At 38.8% G+C, this 21,197-nt stretch overlaps 2 protein-coding genes and 1 long non-coding RNA gene across 3 annotated transcripts; 2 read left to right on the forward strand and 1 right to left on the reverse strand.

The window, feature by feature from the left end:
• The first annotated feature begins 8,710 nt into the window (after positions 1-8,710).
• LOC110739061 lies at positions 8,711-10,656 on the forward strand. Its single transcript, XM_021919514.1, has 5 exons — positions 8,711-8,747; positions 9,065-9,135; positions 9,647-9,778; positions 10,180-10,251; positions 10,333-10,656. Exons 1-5 carry the CDS (start codon positions 8,711-8,713, stop codon positions 10,654-10,656), a joined length of 636 nt encoding a protein of 211 aa, XP_021775206.1.
• A 128-nt stretch (positions 10,657-10,784) lies between these two features.
• On the forward strand, positions 10,785-11,465 carry LOC110739062 (zinc finger BED domain-containing protein RICESLEEPER 3-like). The gene is made up of 3 exons (XM_021919515.1): positions 10,785-11,060; positions 11,137-11,217; positions 11,307-11,465. The coding sequence occupies exons 1-3, from the start codon at positions 10,785-10,787 to the stop codon at positions 11,463-11,465; spliced, it is 516 nt and encodes a 171-aa protein (XP_021775207.1).
• A 7,598-nt stretch (positions 11,466-19,063) lies between these two features.
• Positions 19,064-21,191, reverse strand: LOC110739060. Its single transcript, XR_002514725.1, has 2 exons — positions 21,052-21,191; positions 19,064-19,298 (listed from the first exon to the last, which is right to left on the reverse strand). It is a non-coding gene; the product is annotated as an uncharacterized LOC110739060 (long non-coding RNA).
• Between the last annotated feature and the right edge of the window lie 6 nt (positions 21,192-21,197).

The raw sequence follows: 21,197 nt of genomic DNA on the forward strand, positions 1-21,197 counted from the left end.
CCTGTTAACTTCTGAACCTCTCGGACGGTACGAGGCGACTGCATGTCAATGACCGCCTGTACCTTCTCAGGGTTCGCCTCTATTCCTCTCTGGTTGATAAGGAATCCGAGAAATTTCCCAGACTCAACTCCAAATACACATTTCTTGGGATTGAGCATGACATGGTGCCGCCTGAGTGTGGCGAAAGTTTCTCGGAGGTCCGTCAGATGATCTTTCTGAAGTTTAGTCTTGACAATCATATCATCAATGTATGCCTCGACGTTTCTCCCAATCTGATCAAAGAACACTGTGTTTATCATTCGTTGGAAGGTAGCCGGGGCATTCTTAAGACCAAACGGCATGACCGTGTAACAGTATAATCCCTGATCAGTGACGAAGGCCGTCTTCTCCTGATCTTTCTTCCATAAAGGAATTTGATGAAAACCAGAATAGGCGTCCATAAAACTCATCAAGGCATGGCCGGCTGTTGAGTCGACCAGGTTATCAATTTTAGGCAGAGGGTAACTGTCTTTGGGGCACGCCTTGTTCAAGTCTGTGTAGTCTACACACATTCGCCAGGTGCCATTCGGCTTTTTAACAAGTACCACATTTGCAACCCAATCTGGGAAGTAACATTGCCGAATGAACCCTGCATCAAGTAATTTTTTGACTTCGGCAGCTGCCGCCTGACCCCTTTCTTCACCATGGTTCCGTTTCTTTTGTCGTACCGGCTTCTTTTTCGGATCCACAGCGAGTTTGTGTACTGCCAGATCAGGACTAATGCCTGGCATTTCATGGACTTCAAATGCAAAGATGTCCTTGTATTCTTTCAACAGGTTGTGAAAGTCGTCACCAAGGTTTCTCAGAGCAGTCGTCCCTACTTTGACTGTTCGGTCAGGATGGGAGTCGTCTAATATCAGGTCCGCATGCTCACCAGCCGGCTGAGGGCGGAACTCATCCGGCCGGTCCTCTGCCAATGATTGCTATTTTCTTGCTTTTCTTGCGGACTCAGTCTGGGGTGCCTTTCTCTTTTTGTCGCCTGTTTCTTGAACAGGCGCACTTTCCTTGACATTGTCAAGGTCTGTTTTTTCTCCACATGACCCAGTGGCCATAACAGTGGGCTTGACATCCGAGAGATAGCACTCTCGGGCCATCCTCTGATCTCCCCTTAGGGAGCCGACTGTTCCATTGTCCCTTTCAAACTTAAGCAGCATAAGTGACGGGATTATAACAGCCTTGGAATTATTCAGGGTTGGTCGACCCAGAATCATGTTGTATGCCGAGAGTTCCTCTACCACTAGGAACCGGACTACCATGTGTCGTCCTTCCCCTTTTTCGCCCAGGCGGATGGGTAGATCTACTCGTCCCAGTGGGTGGACGACTCCTCCTCCAAAACCTATTAAAGGGTGGGAGGCCGGATGTATGCAGTCCGTCTGATATTTCAGTTTTGACAGACATTTGCTGCTGATAAGATCTGAAGAGCTCCCGGTATCTATGAGGATTCGACCAACTCTCTGGTTGGCCACTTTACATTCAATAACGAGAGGGTCGTCATGCGGCCCCCTTATTCCTCCTAGATCCTCTTCAGTGATGACAATCTCAGGAAATGTATATTTAGACGGCCGTTCTTGGTGAACGGAATTTACATCTAACCGCCTTATATTATCTTTGTTGCCCCTAATAGTGGGGCCGCCTCCTGAGAAGCCGCCTGCAATGGTGTAGACGACTGCATCATCTGTATCGGAACTGTCGGCCTGTTGATTCTTTTTTGGCCGACTGCTTTTTTGAGGAAGTATTCCCCGTAGATTTCTTGACATAAGTGTCAAGATCACCTTGATCAGCCAAGCGGTCTAGGTACCGCATGAGACTGATGCAGTCATTGGTGTGATGACCAATGTCATCATGATAAGCACAGATTTTGTCTTGGTTCCGGTTGCTCGCAGAACCTTTCATGGGGAGCGGCTTCTCAATTGAGAGCCGTCCCTTTATTTCTTTTAGGATAAACTGGTTATCCTTGTTAAACACATACTTTGGGGAGTATGGTTTGAATTCTTTTTTCTTTTTCTGGGCCGGCTGTTTAGAGGAATCAGCCGCCCAGACCTCTTTTCTTTTTTCATCTTTGTTGGACGACTGTTTCTGTCGTCCTTCTCTGTTGTCGAACCTCTTCCCGTCCGACTGTTTTATCGTACACAGATCAGTCGCCTGTATATAGGCTTCTGCTTCAATCAAGGCCTCTTGAAGAGTCGCTACCCTTTTTTCGAACTAAATCAAATTTGAAGGTAGACCCGTCTTTGAGACCTCTAAAAAAGTCAGTATAAGCTACCTCATCCGGTAACCCCTGAATCTGTATTCTCATCAGGTTGAACCGCCTGATGTAGGAACGAAGCCCCTCTTTCTCGCCCTGCTGAATTGTTCCCAAATCAAGGGTCGTTTTCTTCGCAGGGATGTTCATAGCGAAATTGGAGGCAAATAAGTAAGCAAGCGTCCTGAAGCTATTTACACAACCAGTCGGCAGGTTGCCGAACCATTGCTGTGCGATTCCCTTGAGAGTCGCTGGGAAACACTTGCACCAGGTGGGGTCATCCAACCCTTGAAGGTACATCAGATTGGTGAATGCCATCAGATGGTCTTCTGGGTTAGTAGTGCCGTCATAGGCGCCTACTAGAATATTTTTTACTTTGGCCGGCTGAGCGGCTTCAGTAATTTCCTTGGAGAAGGCCGACGGCTGTTCACCAAGTCTAAGCAGCCGTAGCTGCCAGTCCATAGGTTGGACGTTTTTTGCTGCAGGTCCACCAAATGGAGGTGGCTGCATAAAATACTGTTGTTGCGGCACAAATGGTAAGTTTGGTACCGCCTGGGCACTATGAAAGCCGGACTGACGGGAGGTGCCGCCTGACTGACTCTCATGGTACGACTGAGTTGGCCTCATCGAGGCATTTCGCAAACTGTCCTGAAAATTTGAAGTAGAAGCCGACTCTGATAATCGGTCACTCTTCTTCTGCTCTAGCAGGTGCCGAGCATCTGTGAACGTTTGCTTTGACCCGTCCGCCTGAATATGACGAACCGGTTTCCTATTTCCCGTAGGATAACGGAGTTTTGTGAAATCAAGAGCAGACGACTCCCGCTTCTTGGATTTAGGATGGGGAGTCGCCTCTCGCCCTTGAACTGGCTTCCTCTTTAGTGAAGTGGAAGGTTTCTTGGCCGACTGCTCTTTGACTGAAGCAGGCGGTTTTTTGTTGATCAACTCTTGGATCTCTCCCTTGAAGTCCCTCATGAAGGTCATGAGTTCGTTCCTTGTGATGGGAGCAGACCCATCAGTCGGCTGTTGCCGAGCAAGCGGTGCGCCTGCTGGCTCGCTTCCTGTTTGAAGATACTCCCGTTCCCTCATTTCGGTATGACGGGTACGTCGGGCCCTTAGGGTCCCGTCTGGAGCTGTATGAGTTTCAACTTCAAATTCACTTTCGGTATCATGGTCCGACTGAACTTGAGGGTCGTCTAGGGGACGCCTCTCTTCTGGAATCGGTACAGACTTGGATGCCATCTCTGAAGTACTCTCCCCACAGACGGCGCCAAATGTTTCGGGGTTTTCTGATGTCCTGCGGGAGAGTTACAATTCCGAGACTGGAACCGGACGCCTGTACCTGCAAAATAACGGAGACTCCTGAGAGCTCCGCCTCCAACGGTCAAGTTAGTACCTGGTTAAGGAGTAATCAATACAGAAATTAAAGTAATCAGATCTCTCTAGATGAGAGTGCTTAGTGTTGGTAATCTGCGTTGTTAGCGAGATTAGCCGGTTGTTAATAAGTCTGTTCTTCTCTGCTTGATCTCTTAATTATTCGGTTGTGTGATTAATGAGGATTAATCGAGTATTTATAGCCTTGGGAAGCGTGCAGCTCTCTAGGTTTAAGGTAAACCTAGGGCTGATCGGGCCTCTAGACTGAATTGGGCCTTAATGGCCGGTTGTCCCATTTGGCATGGGTGGACACGTGGCGTGTCTTAAGTGGTCCATGGAGGACGTATCTGTGATTGACACGTGGCAAGCTCCTGTTGGCCTTTGTGAAGGACACGTGGCGGAACCTGGTTGGTCCACTTGTCAGACGGTGATTGGTGGATAAAAATCCCCTAATCACAAAGGGTATTACTTCTACAACAAATCCGAGAACAAAGTATTTGTTGCTCGTGATGGTGTCTTTTTGGAGAAGGAACACCTTTCAAAAATGACAAGTGGGAGGAAAATCGAACTCGACGAAGTTCGAGAGGACGAGCAACAATGTCAACCCGATAAAACTGACAATCTAAGTGCTTTGGAAGCAGCTGAGAAGATTGTTCAGAATCAAACAGACAATGTAAATGCTCAACCCATTACCCTTCGTAGGTCGCAACGACAAAGATCTCAACCAGACAGATACCTTGGTATTGTCTTAACCGATGATCAAGACATCCTAGTAATGGATGACGATGAGCCGGCGACATACAAACAAGCTATGACGAGCCCCGACTCTGCTAAATGGCAAAAAGCCATGAGATCCGAATGGACTCCATGTCTGAAAATCAAGTCTGGGACTGGGTGAATTTGCCCGAGGATTACACATCCATTGGTTGCAAATGGATCTTCAAATTGAAGACATACAAGGATGGAAATGTATCGATATACAAGGCTAGACTGGTGGCAAAAGGTTATAGACAAATCCACGGGATTGACTATGATGAAACTTTTTCACTGGTTGCAATGCTAAAGTCTGTCCAGATTATCCTAGCGATTGCTGCATATTACGATTATGAAATATGGCAGATGGATGTCAAAACCGCCTTCCTAAATGGGATTTTGGAAGAAACTGTGTATATGACATAGCCAGAAGGTTTTGTTGATCCAAGCAACGCTGGAAAGGTATGCAAGCTTAAGAAGTCCATTTATGGACTAAAGCAAGCTAGCAGGAGTTGGAATCTGCGATTTGATGAAGCCATCCGCAAGTTTGGTTTTATCAAGAATCCAGATGAATCTTGTGTATACAAGAAGGTCAGTGGGAGTGACATCGCATTCCTAGTCCTATATGTCGATGACATACTGCTCATTGGAAACAACATAAAATTATTAGAGTCCGTAAAGGGCTGGTTGGGAAGTGTTTTTCAATGAAGGACTTAGGAGAGGCACAGTACATATTGGGCATAAAGATCTATAGGGATAGATCTAAGAGGATGATTGGATTGAGCCAGAGTACTTACATTGATAAGGTACTGGCACGATTCCACATGGAGAACGCCAAGAGAGGGCATCTACCCATGTCCCATGGCGTAACTCTCAGCAAGAAACAGTGTCCACAGACACCTGTTGAGCGAGAGAGAATGAATCAGATCCCATATGCTTCACTAATTGGATCGATCATGTATGCCATGATATGTACCAGGCCAGATGTATCGCATGCCTTAAGCGCTACGAGCCGATACCAATCAAACCCAGGAGAAGCACATTGGACTGCGGCCAAAAATATCCTGAAATACCTGAAAAGGAACAAGGATAAATTCCTGGTCTATGCTGGCCACAAAGACCTGGTTGTTGAAGGTTACACCGACGCTAGCTTCCAGACTGACAAAGACGACTTCAAGTCACAGTTAGGATACATATTCTGTCTGAATGGAGGAGCGTTTAGCTGGAAGAGTGCCAAGCAGAACACCACTGCAGATTCTACAACTGAAGCCGAATACTTGGCTGCTTCAGAAGCCGCTAAGGACTGTTTGGATTCCCAAGTTCATCAGTGAACTTGGTGTTGTACCCTCCATCAAGGGTCCGATAGATCTCTACTGTGACAACAATGGAGCTATCGCTCAGGCTAGAGAGCCAAGAGAGCACCAGAAAGTCAAACATGTCCAAAGGCGATTTCACATGATAAGGGAATGGAAATCCGAAGGTGAAAACAGAATTTGCAAGATCGGCACGGATGATAATGTGGCTGATCCTTTAACTAAACCTTTGCCTCAAGTGAAACACAACAAGCACATTGAGGCAATAGGAATCAAGCACGTCGGAGACTGGCTTTGAAATTCCCTGTACATGTGTTTTAATTAAACTAGATGTTTTAATGTAAGACACTGTATTGAAACCATTCATTTATGGAGTAATTAATTTTTATGCAAAATTATTTTTCACTCCATTGCTATTTAATTGTGGTTTAGAATTAAATAATGAGTCCATTCGATTTATGGAAATATTCAAAACAGGGTATCAAGACCATGTCCTGCATAAAGAAACACCTGTTAAGTGAACATTGAATATTTAAATCGAAAATTATCCCTAATCGAGGTCATTTAAATGATGGACTATTGATGACTAACAGAGATTAGTGTGTAGTATGATTTACAGCACCGTTTCTTGTGCTGCAAGGACATGATGGTCATAAATCATTTGCACAGATGCTAGTTTGGAACTGCACTGGATAGACCTATGAGAGTACTTTAAAAGATTCAAAATTTTCATAAGTACATTTCTCATTATAGCTATCGGAAATCGTTTCCTCGACCATGAGTATTGTGAAATTTTCTTGTTTGAGTACTAGTCACTTTGATGTTACCTAACGTCTGCCGTAACTGGGGATCATAACGGGAACACTCAGGAGATTAGGTCCTCTTAGTAAGAGTAACTTACAATGCAAGACTGGGAATGTCCCCTATTAACAAGGCCGCTCGAAGAGCGAGACTGTGAAAATGCATGGCCGTGCTCAGATGGATTTTAGAAATCATCTGCTTATTGACAGTCGAACTCGGAGATCGAGAAACGATTCTAAACGAAATAAGGATGACGATGAATCTTACCTTATAGTTCACAAAGAGACATTAAGCGACATAGGAAATGGGCTATACACTGTATGCACACTTGTCCAAAAGGACAAGTGGGAGATTGAAAAGAATGGTGTCCTTCCAACAAGTGTATTATTATGATAGAGGGTTCAAAATTATTACAGAGCTAATTCTTCAGTAAGGTCAAGTGATCGGAATGCCTAGGTGGAGGCCGCTTCCGAACAGTAATATTAAGGTACAATTAATATTACAGCTTAATCTTAACTGAACCCTTCGGGTCGAACCCAATCGAACAACCAATCCGAGACAAGAATTAATCCGAAGGATTTAATGAGTCGTCGGAGTTTTACGAACACAGACGTCGGATATCGAGCCTAGGGCGTCGAGGCCGAGCGTCGCAAAATCACAAGCAACAAGTACGAGCGTAGCCGTATCATCACATTGGGCTACCCATGTGAAGTGTTAGGCTAGGCTAGCTCAACGCAAACCTAGACGCACCATGCGCGTGCTAGGCGCACCATGGTGTGCTAGGCACGCCATGCGTGCTAGGCGCACTAGGCTGCCCATCGCAGCACCGCAACGTGTGTGCTTAGGTGCCTAGGCACCATCGCAGGCCACACGCACCAAGCACAACACTATCGCATGGCTAGGCTTATGCGTGTGTGCGTGTACATGTGCCTAGGGCCGTCGCATGCCATCGCAGCATCAATAGCACAACACCAAGCATCGCATGCTTGTGCGTGTGGCTGGCGAGGCGATGCCCAGCATGCGTGGCTCGCTAGCAGCACGCATGCTGGGTGTGCGTGTGCGTGCGAGTGCGAGAGCCAGGCAGCCAGCAGCACTTGCTAGCAGCGCCAAGCGACTAGCAAGCAGCAACGTAGGCATCACCCAGCACAGCAGCATGCAGCGCGCATGGGCTGGCTGGGCTGATGCATGCTGGCTGGTGCTGGCTGGATGCCAGCCCAGCAGCCCTTGAGGGCGTTTTTGTGAGGGGTGGGGACCAACCCTTGGGCAATGCCTTAGGGAGCAAGGCAATGGTCCCCCCACTTACTCTTGGTCCTCACTTAGCTCTCTCTCTCCCCTTGACACTTGTTGCATTGTGATTGATTTGATTATTTATTTAATTTAGAATTAAATTAATTATCAATTTTATTCATTCTCCCACATTGGTTGGGAAATGAAAATCAAGGGTTCATTTCCCTATAAATACCAAGGCTTGGGTATTTGGGAAAGAACACACTTGAGTGGAATTGAAAAGGCAACTCTATAATTGAGTAAACCTTGAATTCGTAAAACTCCAAGTTTATATTTTGTCCGGGCCTTGACTAACCTTCGAGGCTTAGGACGATCGGGCCAGGTTCGAGGGTACGATCCCGTTGGAGGCCTCGCATTATCGAGGGTGAAGTAAGAGCTCGGTGTAAGAGCGAAGCATGCGTCGAGGGTATAATTCTCATCCTTACTCTTAATTGTGTTTTAATTATGTTTTGCTTGTATTAGTTGCATTAATTATGGGGGCGGGTCTTGGGGGTTTCTTTCCGCGTAATGAGGGTCACTACGAAACCCTACATAATTCACCACTGCTCGGCCTCTCTAGACTCACACAATCCCTCTCAATCTCAAATTCTCACTCCCGTATTCTACCTTCAACAAGGAGTCAAGGAGTGAGTAATCGGTCCAATTTTCAGGTTCGAATTTTACTCATAAATTATGGATCTAAACATTTGATCTTCCTGATTAATAATTGTTCAACATTGTTTTTTCGACAATTTATATGTTTAATCTGTTAATTTTTACATTTTAATATTATGCTTAGCATTTTGATTTTAAATAATTTTAGGGATTAAAACGTTTTGGGCAAATTTTTAGATTTAGATGTTCTTGATAATTTTTAGGGGTTTAATCTGTTAATATGTTTTGGTGTTAAAGGGGTCAAACTATCATGGCTGAGGATGGATTTGATTACGCAGCTAAAAGAGGTATAGTTCATTCTAATTAATGTTATTATAATTCATTTTGAAGTGTGAATTGCTCTGTAAGTGAGAGGGGCAGTTATTAAATTTTTATAATTGATAAGATTCCATTAATATGCTTCAGTTAAGGAGATAATGATTCAGAAACAATAAAACTTGTTATCTTCAGTGTTTTTAAAGGAAGTTTGGTGTGCATATGGTCAATTTCCGGTCAGCCACCACTGTAGATGTGGTTCTTGCAACTGTCATGCGTGTTATATATAGGTTTGAATAGAGTGGGCTTGTTGGCTTTCATTGCTATGCTTTGATGTGATTGGCTGCAGAGAATTTCTCCTGTCTTCGTAGAGATGTCCCTTGTTACTCATATGTCTATACTGATTATTGGCCCAATGAGGTGTCCCTTGTCACAATGTCACTATGTTTATTCTAATATATAAATTAAACTCCATCAAAGTAGAGTATGTGAATAGTGTAAAAAGTCTAAGTATTATAGTAAAAAAGAAACGGGGAAAGTCTATATATCTGCTTAGATGTGTTAATAGTTTGACGTTTTGCTTTTCAAATTGAATGAATGATAAATTTATCCAGTGACGTGAAATTTAATGTATCAATCTTATACTATATGCCATTGTAAAGTAATTGGAAAAAATTAATTGATTTGCATGTATATAGAATCGCCAGATTTATAAGTTTCTGGTTTTGCTGTCACAGTTGCTCGATTTTAGGTGTTGTGTGTCTCTTTTACTAAGTACTATGTATGAATTAAGAGTAGAACAAAATATTGGCAATCATATGTCTTACTATTACAAAATATATTTCAAAATTCTCTTTATTACAAAGTAGTATAATAAATTATGCATTTTTATTGATCTTACTCCTAATCTTTGCCTGATTGTTTGGTGTAGAGGGTGACTTTGAGTTTGAGCAAGCATCAAAATACATGCATGAGTGTTGAAAATGCTACACCAACACCTGAATCCCATCAATCAATATCTCCAATTCAGGGAAAACGATCTCCTATTTGGCAGAATTTTGAGGTTAATGGTGAACATGCTGCATGCATGTTTTGCAAAAGATTAGTCCAGAAACATAGTGGTTCGGCTGGTACGTCTAATCTAAAGAGACACCTTGATAGGTGCCTATAATATAAAGATTCAGATAAGTCTACTAAGTCTAATGCATCTGAATTTGACCAAAAAGAATATTGTAAGTTATTTGCTAGAGCTATATTGAAGCATATATGGTTATTCTTTAAGTATTGTTGAACATGAGGGGTTTAGGGAATTGCATACATATTTGAATTCCAAGGTTAGAACTATTTCTAGAAACACAATATTGAAATGGTGCATGACTGAGCATGATGTGTTAAAGCAATATGTTCGTAATACATTTAAGGCCTTAACAAGTAAAGTGTCCTTGTCTTGTGATGTATGGACAGCTTGTACTACTCGTGGTTATTTGTCTCTTATGGCCCATTTTTGTGGATAATGACTGGAAATTACGATCTAAGGTGCTGAACTTTAGGCATTTTCCACCTCCCCATAATGGTCATGAAATTTATAATCTGTTTTTTAGTTTGATCAACGATTAGGGTATTGAAAGAAAAATTTGTAGTATGACTATTGACAATGCAAGTAATATGGATTCTATGGTTAGGAAACTCCAAATTGAATTGGATGCAATGGCTAAATTACCTCTTGACGGCAAATATTTTCATGTTAGATGCTCTGCCCATATCTTAAACTTAATTGTCAAAGAAGGTTTGAAAGTCATTGATGAATCTATTGCGAAAGATCAGGAGAATGTGAAGTATGTTGATTCTTCTGAAGCTAGACTTATAAGGTTTAAGCGGTGTGTTTCTAGTTGTAATTTAGCTACATATAGGTGTAAAGCTATAGATGGATGTTCCTACTAGATGGAATTCTACTTTCTTAATGCTTCGTCGAGCTCTTGATCTTTTACCGGCGTTGAAAATGTTCGGTAGGATAGAGAGCAATTATCACTTGGCGCTTACTGCTCATGAATGGGAAATAGTAGAAAAAAATGTGTGATTTTCTTGAACCCTTTTATGACATTACTAATTTGTTTTCCGGTTCTGAATATCCCACCTCCAATCTTTATGTTGCCAACATTTGTAGAATTGAGTCACTATTAGTGGCTGCTTCTAAAGGGGATGATCCAAAACTCAAAGAAATGACAGATCTTATGCGTTGCAAGTTTGATAAATATTGGTCTGATTACTCTGTGCTATTATCTTTTGCTGCAATTCTTGATCCTCGGTTTAAGTTGAAATTTTTTGAGACATCTTTTCAAGGATTTGTATGAAGCTCACATGGTTGAAACAAAAGTCCAGGAGGTGTATTATGAATTTGTTCAACTGTTTAACCATTACAAGGATCCTCTTCCTACTTATTCTTCCCAAGGTAGTTCAAATTCAGATGCATATCATCCACGCAAGACTAGTAGAGTTTATGCGGTAAGATAACGACAAATATTATCATTATTCAATATGTTAATCACTTTTCTGGGTTATTCTGTTTTGATCTTTTTATTTTGTGATTTCAGAATTTTATCGCTGATGTTGCTAGTGGTGACATGGGTAAATCTGAATTAGAATTATACTTAGAATTGCCTTTAAAACCTTGTAATGTTGATGAGGAATTCGATATTTTGGGCTATTGGAAGGAGCAATCAACAACTTCCAAGTCTTTGTCGTATAGCTAAAGATGTTCTTGCGATACCTATTACTATTGTTGCTTCCGAATCTTCTTTTAGCATGGGTGGCAGAGTTTTAATTATGAACTGGTGGAGGAGTTCACTCTTGCACAAACATGTCGAAGCTTTGATAACAACTCGAAATTGGCTGCATGGTTATGCTGAGTTGGAGAAAGATGGGGTTGAGGTGGAGAAAGAGAAGGACGTGGATGATATTCTGCATAGCCATATTTGTAAGTTGTATTTGATTTTTTTAAAATGAATGTAATGTTTTTTAATCACTATAACACTATTATGTCTCTTACTCTCTTATTTGTTTGCTTATCTTTTTGCAGGTGGATGTCACTCACCCTCATTTGCTCACTGGTTTAAAACCTCAAATTAATCAAGCCTGCTGCCTGCTGCCTGCTGCCTGCTTGAGCCTTACTGTCATTTTTCAACATTTTAGTTTAAACTCTTTACTTAGTTTATAACTTTATATACTTGTTCAATTGTAACCACCTTTGTTTTGGTGATGATGAATTGCTATCATTTGAGCTTTTTTTTGCTTCACGTACTCTTTCTACAATAAAGTTTCAGATTGAGCTTATTTGAATTCATTCAATTACTAAAAGCTGATGATGATTTCAGAAGATTAGGCTTTAGTTGAGAGAGACCTATCTACTTCTTTGAATGGAGCAATCAAAGATCTTGAAAAAAGACTCTTTGCTTCAGCTTTATAATGCTTGTAATTCTTGTTTCTATCATTACTTTGGTGGGTATTGGTGTTTAAGTTGCTAGAGCTAATCTTGTAGGGTGTTTGTCCTGTTCATCTTGGCATGTTTTCTCCATTTTACCTGCCATTCCTGTCACTGTCCTTACCTTAGTGTCTTGGTTGTAGCTTGTCTTGGTTGAAGTTTTTATCCATGATGCTTAATTGGTGTCCTGTTCTGAACATTCTGCTGCAATATTACAGAATATATAATTCTATCCTGTATAGGAATTTGTGAGATTAAGTTTTTATCCATGATGCTTAATTGGAGTCCTGTTCTCCTGTTTTGGTTATAGCTTTGTTTTAGCTTTGTACTGGTTGTAGCTTTGTATTAGCTTTGTACTGGTTGTAGCTTTGAATTGGTTGTATTGGTTGAGATAGAAGGTTTTATCCATGATGCAAAGTACAACTTGTGTGTTATAAATAGATAATCATGAGATCGAAGACAGTTGTGTCAAGATGACAGAAAACAATCACAAGCTGCTTTAAGCATTTTCAAAGGAGAAAAGATGACAGAAAAGGGTTGTGTCAAGATCAGAGATCAACGGAAGCCAGTTTCTCACTTTATCTCCTCTTAATTCAGCATGGAGCAAATGGGCTTAACCTCCTAGAAGCAAAGCATGTCATTCTTGTTGAGCCCTTACTTAATCAAGCAACTGAAGCGCAAGCAATCAGCAGGGTGCACCACATTGGGCAGACTAGTAAAACTATTGTTCATCGATTCCTAGTATGTGTTTTCCACTTTTGAAAGTATTCTATATTTATAACTGCAGTATCATGGCTATTGAGTTTTTAGTGTTATTCTCTTGCATGTTTTTTTGGTTTTTCAGGTTTGTTGTTATAGAAATATTTTGTGAAGAAAGCTTGGGATTTTTTTAATAAACAATTATTTTTACATTTGTTTTTCTTTGCTCAATTTCATTCTGCTCAGAGTCTTAACCTTCACTTCTTTATCCCTTTTTTTTTCCATTGGCTGAACAGATTAAGGATACAGTTGAAGAAAAGCATTTACAAATTGTCTTTAAGTAGAAATTCCAGCTCTTTTATTAGTGGGAATGAGAAGAATCAAGATCAGCCTATTTTAACATTGAAAAGATGTCGAGTCCTTGTTTGCAGTAGCACCTCCGGCAGTAGCACCTCCGGCAGCACCGGATAAAAAGTAACGAGCAAAGTAGTAGTATTCTAATGCACTTACCACCTTCTGTTGCTGCTGCCATCGCCGCTGAGAAAAGGCTTGGCCAATCTACAATGTGATTATAGCTTATGTGTAGATTATTTGTGCTGGCCGCTGGGTATCTCAGTTTCTACGGAGTATTTTTCTATTTATTTGCAAGGAGTTATTTAGGTAGGTGTACATATAATTCTTTTATTTTTTTAAAAAATAATACGTAGTATATTTTAGGGCTTCAGCTTTAAGCTGAATTTATGTATATTAAGCAGCAAGTTTCTTCTTATGGTTGTATTTAGCTGATTTATATTAAAGCCTAACTAGGTATATTGAAAAAAAAAAAAAAAAAAAAAAGTCAAAGGAAGTATATATTTCATCCGTTTTCAAAATACTTGCAACACAGACTACACAGTCTTGTCGTAGTCTTCTTATTATTGGAATGCTTCATTGTAGTTGAACTATAATTAAGTAGTTGAATATAAAACAAATAAATGTTTCTTCTGAATTGATTTTGATGCGTATGTGAAGTGTTTATACTAAATTAAAGAGATGCATATATGTACATGTACACTAAGGTTAAGATATGAGACTTGGTATATATATATATATATATATATATATATGTATATATATATATATATATATATATATATATATATATATATATATATATATATATATATATATATACTATAATTAACACCTAAATTTGGGGATGATGCTTCTTTCTTTTGTTGGATCGACTTGGTCTCTCTGCATCCAAGACAAAATACTTTGATCAATATTGACATAGAGTAATTTTAGCCTTACAAAGTTTCGACATAACGAGTAGCTTAGAATATATATAGCATATATCTTTATTCAGTATCTGATCTACAATAATAAAGATGTATAAAATAACAAGTCGATTTGATTTCAGGTCAGGTCAATAATAAGTAGGGTTGAATTTGGGACGAGTGCATAACAAGTCGGGTTGATTTCGGGTTGGGTTAGTGACAGATCGGGTCGGGTTAGTGATAGATCGGGTTGAAGTTCGGGTCGGGTTAGTAATAGGTCGGGTTAAATTCGGGTCGGGTGAGTAATAGGTCGGGTTAAATACGGGTCGGGTTAGGAATAGGTCGGGTTGAATTCAGGTCGGGTTAGGAACAGGTCGGGTTAAATTCGGGTTTTGACGGTTTAAAACGGGTTTGGGTCAATTTCGGTTCAGGTCGGGTTCGGTTCAAGTCAATATTTTACGGGTCATCTTCGGGTCGAGTCATCTCCGGGTCGGGTCATGTTCGGGTTCGGGTCTCAAATACTCGGGTCTCGGGTTTGGTTTCATATCGGGTTCGGGTCATCATTTTTCCGGGTTTAGACGGGTCGGTTAATAATCGGGAACGGGTCGGTATTTCGGGTCGGGTCAACTTTTGACAGCTCTAGGTTCAGGCCATAACATTAAATATCATGTCCAAACTCATACGGACTTATTGGAAAAGTAATAGGCTTTTTAAGCTTTTTTTTTTTTCTGATCAGGTTTAGATTTTAACTAAAAAAAAATGTTTTTAAGCTTATCCAAATTCACTTTTTTTCGAAACTGAGCTACTGGATCAGGCCGTAATTGATCACCATAAACTTTTCACATTTTCTTGATAAAGTTAATGTGGCTATGTACATTTCTCCATCTTTGTGTGGAAGATTCTAGGTGTCTTTTAGACATCTATAAATAGGAGAGCTTTTCACACAATAAGCTTTGTAAGAGAGAAAGAAAGCCACTAATTAAGTGAGAGAAATTTGTAATAGAGTATTCCACATATAATAGTGAGAATTATACTACATTCTGGTTGAAAAATTCTTGCAATCCTACCATCATTTTAGTGGAAGTTTTGGAGAGTAGTCCAATGGTTTTTCACTATTTTGGAATTTTTATTTTAACCAAATTTTTTGTGTCACTTTATATATATATTTTTTATTCTTATTTTTGATTATCCAAAGGGGAAAAAAAAAAACATTTTTCCCAACAAATAATTATGTTAAGATGATGTTTGTAAACTTAAAAATGTAGAGAATTGTAAATCACAAAAATTTTATAGAGATTTTGTCTACAAAACTAAAAGAAGAAAATTAAGACACGTATTTCAACCTGTTGATAACCAATTTTAACATAAACCCACGATTTTTCAAACAAAAAGAAGAATAAACATATGAAGACATTTAAGCGGAGAAAAATAAGCTCAACTCCTCAATATTATCTAAAATAAGCTAGTTATTCCAATAATATGATAAAATTGCATTTTCGTGATTTAGTACAAGAAATAAACATCAAACTACTGAACTACCATTACAAATTTGATTTAATTTAATATTTCAAGATATACCCAAAATTATAAATTTCAAAAAGAATAAAAGAAAAAAAGTTTTTAGCATGAAAATGAAGCATAAATTGATTAAATTAGTGAGATTAGTTTCAATTCGTACAAGATGATTCAATTCGGAGAAATTGATTTTAAGAACGTTTGGTTAGGGTATTCATCAAAGGTAAGGGAGTAAATTGTCTTCATTGCCTTTGATGTATTTGTTGAATCTTTTTTTGTCATTCGCCCCTTATTCCTTTTATCCTCTTTTATTTTTCACTTCCCTAAAAGCCTTCTACACTGATTCCTCAACCCCAAACATTATCCATTCCCTTTTCCACCTCAGAAGTCATTACTCTTCACCCTTTCTCTCCAATAATTCGGCATCCCCTTTGAAACACCGATCGCCATAGTTGCCGACAACATTATCCAACGGGTCAAACATTATCCGACCACCGATTACCTAAAGCATGTTTCTTCTCTCCTTTTTCAATCAATAATCACTTCCATCAACTTTATCACCACCACCACTACCACCCTCCATTCAACAACTCTATCCAACACGCTCCTATCATCACAACCAACACTCATATAGACATACAGTCAAATCTCACTAATAGGCGAACCACCACCCACAAATAACTGAACTCTTCGATTTTTCATTTTACTTTTGTCATTTTTATATGTTTAAATTTGCACTTTATTTTTAAATTAATTATTAAACATTATATATCGGTTTGTTTTATTTAAAGTTTTAACCATTAGCTTATCATAAATCTGGTGGATTGAAATTGATGGATGATGTTTGTATATGATTAAACAATGGCTTTCTGCTAGAATAAATTCTATTGAAAAAAAAAAGTTTTTTATACTTCTCATATGGTGGTAGAAAGATCTCATTTTACAATTTCAAACAATTTTTTATTTTCTTAAATAAGTTTTTTTTTATATATATTTTTTCATATCATATCACTAATAAATAAAGTCGGTCTCGCAGCCAGGCTACGAGAGCGACACTTGGCATTCCAATTTTTTCGCCAAGTGTCGTGTCACGTAAGAGATAAATATGTATAATTGTGATACATATGATGCTAAGTAAGCGATTTTTAGATAGATTTTTTAAGATAAAATTGTTGTATAAAGTTTTATTATTGATAGAATTATAATATTTCATATATACAAAATTAATCATAACTTTTAATAAATATTGTATAACTCAATTTTATTTCCATCATCAAATTTGTTTTAAAAAGTTCTTTAAAAATAAGATCCATTTTATAATGTTAAACGTAACGTGTCAAACCGTGTCACCAACTATTATAGGATCAGAGTTACTTCGTTAGTACTATAGGGGTTACTTGGTCAGTATTATAGTAGTTAGTCAATCAGTATTATAGACAGGGGTTACTTAGTCAGTGTTAGAGGTTGCTCAGTTAGTATTACATGGGTTACTCGGTCAATTTTATAGGGGTTACTTTGTCCGGCCAAATGGTGTGGTTAGCCGCACACAAAATGCATTATTATTTAATTTATTTAAAAAAATATTAGAGAATCTGTAAAATAAGCTTTAATCAGTAAAAATAATTTTAGTTTGGTAAAAACACTTTCAGTTCAGTGAAAATAATTTAAGTTCAATAAAAATAATTTCAAGTCAATAATAACATAAATATCTATTTACAAACAAAACTATACAAAGTACACTCCACATGATGTCGCATGTCTAAATATCCTACATTATCAGAACGAATTATTTGACTGTATTTAATATTCAAGTAAAAATATTACCTTAAAATTTTATCAACCATCTGGGCATCGCTCGGACACAAAACTAGCCACTAATATATAAAGTCGGTCTCGCAGCCAGGCCACGAGACATCGACACTTGACATTCCATTTTTTGTCAAGTGTCGAGTCACGTAGGGGATAAATAGGTATTATTGTGACACATATGATGCTATGTAAGCGATTCTTGGATAGATTTTTTAAGATTTTTTAACGCATATGACACGAGCCAAACTGTGTCACCAACTATTACTAGAGTTACTTCTTTAGTGCTATAGGAGTTACTTGGTCAGTATTATATTGGTTACTCAATCAGCGTTATAGATAGGGCAATGTTAGAGGTTACTCAGTTAGTATTACAACGGTTACTCGGTTAGTTTTATAGGGGTTACTTAGGTAAAAATAATCTCGAATTTTGCCGGTTCATTCAAAATAATACCAACTTTGGATTATCATATAACTAATATATAAAGCTAAACTTTGAGCCAAGCTACGAGACAGTGACACTTGGCGTTTGAACTTTTCGCAAAGTGTCGCACCATGTAGGCGCAATTAATGATTAGTATGACATGTAGGATTAATTTAAATGTTGTTTTTTTTTTTGTAGGATAAAAAGTTGGATAGATTTAGATAAATTTTGTAGGATAGATTTTGTAGGATAAAAAAATCATTTTACAATTTTATTTTTGGATAGAATTTTAAGATAAAACTTTTGGTTTAGAATTCTATTTTCAATAAAATACTGATATTTTATATTATAAGTGGTGGATTAGGGGTATATAGAGGTACAATTGTACCCCCATTCTCCTCCCCTATGAAAAATCAAATAGACCTGTTATTACATACAAGTATAACTGATATACCAGTCTTTATGAAAATATGTGTAACTCCCAACTTATCCTAGGAATTTCATCCAACAATATGAAAGTAGGCGTAACTCCAAACTGATTTCTCCTAATTGCTCTAACCATGCTACTTGCATCACATAACCACCCATATCTATATCTCACTACTACATTTAAGAGCTAATACAACGGGTTTTTTTGTTGTATTAGGTGTCAAAAACCGTTGTATTAGACCTAATACAACGGTTTCCAACCGTCACATTTGCAAGGGTTGGATTAGGTCTAATACAACGGCAAAATAGACCTATTCCAACGGATTGAGCAATCCGTTGGATTAGGTAGATACCTAATCCAACGGTTTCTTCAATCCGTTGGATTAGGTTCCCTTTTGTTTTTTGGGGAATAATTGGACCTAATCCAACGGATTGATGAATCCGTTGTATTAGGTATCTACCTAATCCAACGGATTTTTCGCCCAATCCATTGGATTAGGTCCTTTATTTTTTATTTTTTTTTTACATCCGTTGTATTAGCCCCCCCCCCCCTTTTTTAATACCGTTGTAATAGCCCCCCTTTTTAAAAAAAAAAAAAAAAACCGTTGTATTAGACCCCTTTTTTTTCTTTTTGTTTTTTAAAAACCGTTGTATTAGGTAACTTTTTTTTAAAAAAAATCTATAATAATAAATATAAATTATATTAGTATATTTATAATTTAAATAAACAAATTAAAGTACATATAATATATCTTCGTTGCATTACAAAATAAACGAAGTACATATAATATATATTCGTTGCATTACAAAAGTAAAGGAAGTGTCAATACTAACTAATTATAAATGAAAGTTCACTAGCTAATTAATTAACAAACGTTTAATTTGAAAGCTCTCTAGAAGTTGCAATAGATACATAAAATCAACATTAGTCCTTACTTCATTCATCCCGGGGTAGCTCATCGTCATCAACCACCTAAGTAAAAAAAGTAATGCATAAGCCACAATACCAACAACAATAACAACACCAATTGGGGAAATTAAATAACGCACAACAACACACAAATCAGTCATCAAAGTACAAAATATACAATAAGAGAACAAAAAAATCAGACATCCTTGGCAAGATATCATAATTTTAACAGTTTTCCACATCCAATGGTAAGTGAAATCAAACAAACAAAAGACATCAGAAGGCTATATCAACAGTTTCAGCTAATGCTATGTTTAAACAGCTCGAAGTTGTTAAATACCAGGAACATATTAATGTAGAATGCTATAAAGATTTAAGCAATACTTGTATGCAGTATAGTATTTTTACAAGGGCCTCGGCCCCCTTGGGATAAAACAAAGCTTCATCCCAGGCTAAGAATTACTTAGAGAGATTGATTACTTTCTGTCAGAAAGAAGTCATCTTGAATATTGGAAGATAAATAAAAGGGGAGAGACTGACTATCATCCAAAGATAAAGGTTTTATGAGATTCCTCAGGAATCCAAGTTATCAAAATGGAAACCCACTTCCAGGATTTAATACATCAAAGAGATAAAAATAGAAGTTAAGGCATTTTAGATGTCTCTGCTATAGACTCTAATACCGGCAAGGCCTTTCGAGTGTATGAGCGAAGAGACCGAGGTGGGGGACAACAGGAGGGCACAAGAAGGAACACAGCAATTACACACAAGGCTTAGGCAGCCTTGTTAAGCCGTCACTTTTGGAGAAAGAAGGAGAAGTCAGAAACACTTTTGCTCAAGGACACCTTTGCACAGAAAGGACCATTGGATATTGAGCTCTTCTCTAGTAAAGCTGTTGGTTAATTAGTTGTAATTTAGCTATGATGTTTTGTACGCTTTAGAAACAACTCCTTGTATTAATAGGAAACCACTCATGTTGGAGGGTCATTGAGAAAATTGTAAACACATTGAGAGAGTTGTGGCCTAAAGCTACTAAGAGATTCATGGCCTTAAGTCATGAGTTTGTAATCTGAATTAGTTATCAATAAATACCAACATTCTCCCTAGAAACATTAATTACACTGTTCAGTCAATTATTAGCAATTAATTCCTTGAGTGAGCCTTGATTTTCTGTTTCAATTGAATTAGAGTCAGAGCAGGGAGGAGTGAGAGTTACTGCAGCAGGGGTCGGCTAGCCAGTCTCTGACAGTCTCACATGGGAGACAAGATCCAGCATAATGTGATCAGCATACGACATTAATTATCGCACACCTGATTGTTATGCTCGGGGAATGCTAGAGGGAGATAAGGAGTGGAATGATGCAAGTTGTGAGGCTCTATATGGGCAAACTCAGCATAATTATGCCAGCCCCTTCTATAGTAGGCAGGCAGGCAGGTACGCAAGAAAGCAGGCAAGCAGTTAGGCAGACAGGCAAGCAGTCAGTCAGGCAGGTAGGCAAGCAAGCAGGCAAGCAGTCAGGCAGGCAGGCAAGCTTTCAGTCAGGTAGGTAAGCAGTCATTCAGGCAGGCAAGTCAAGCAGTCAGTCAGTCAGTTAGTTAGTCAGCCAGGCAAGCAATCAATCAGTTAGTCAGTCAGGCAGGCAAGCAATCAGTCAGGCAGGCAAGTCAAGCAGTCAGTCAGTCAGTTAGTTAGTCAGGTAGGCAGGCAGTCAGTCAGTTAGTCAGTCAGTCAGGCAGTTAGTCAGTCAAGGAGTCAAGCAAGCAGTCAAGGGAAGTTTAGAAATTAAAGTTTAGAGCAGAGAAGTGCAGATTATACCTGATTAAATGATTTTGAAGATTGTCCACTTTGGGCAGTATTTCGATTTGGTGCACTAGATGCATCATGCGGAGTCAATTGCTGCAGAGTACTAGGAACCACAAGATTAATCCCGGGGTTCACCTCGCGAATCGAATCCAAAACTG

The sequence above is a fragment of the Chenopodium quinoa genome, unplaced genomic scaffold (genome assembly GCF_001683475.1).
Source record: "Chenopodium quinoa cultivar QQ74 unplaced genomic scaffold, ASM168347v1, whole genome shotgun sequence".
Classification (NCBI taxonomy): domain Eukaryota; kingdom Viridiplantae; phylum Streptophyta; class Magnoliopsida; order Caryophyllales; family Amaranthaceae; genus Chenopodium; species Chenopodium quinoa.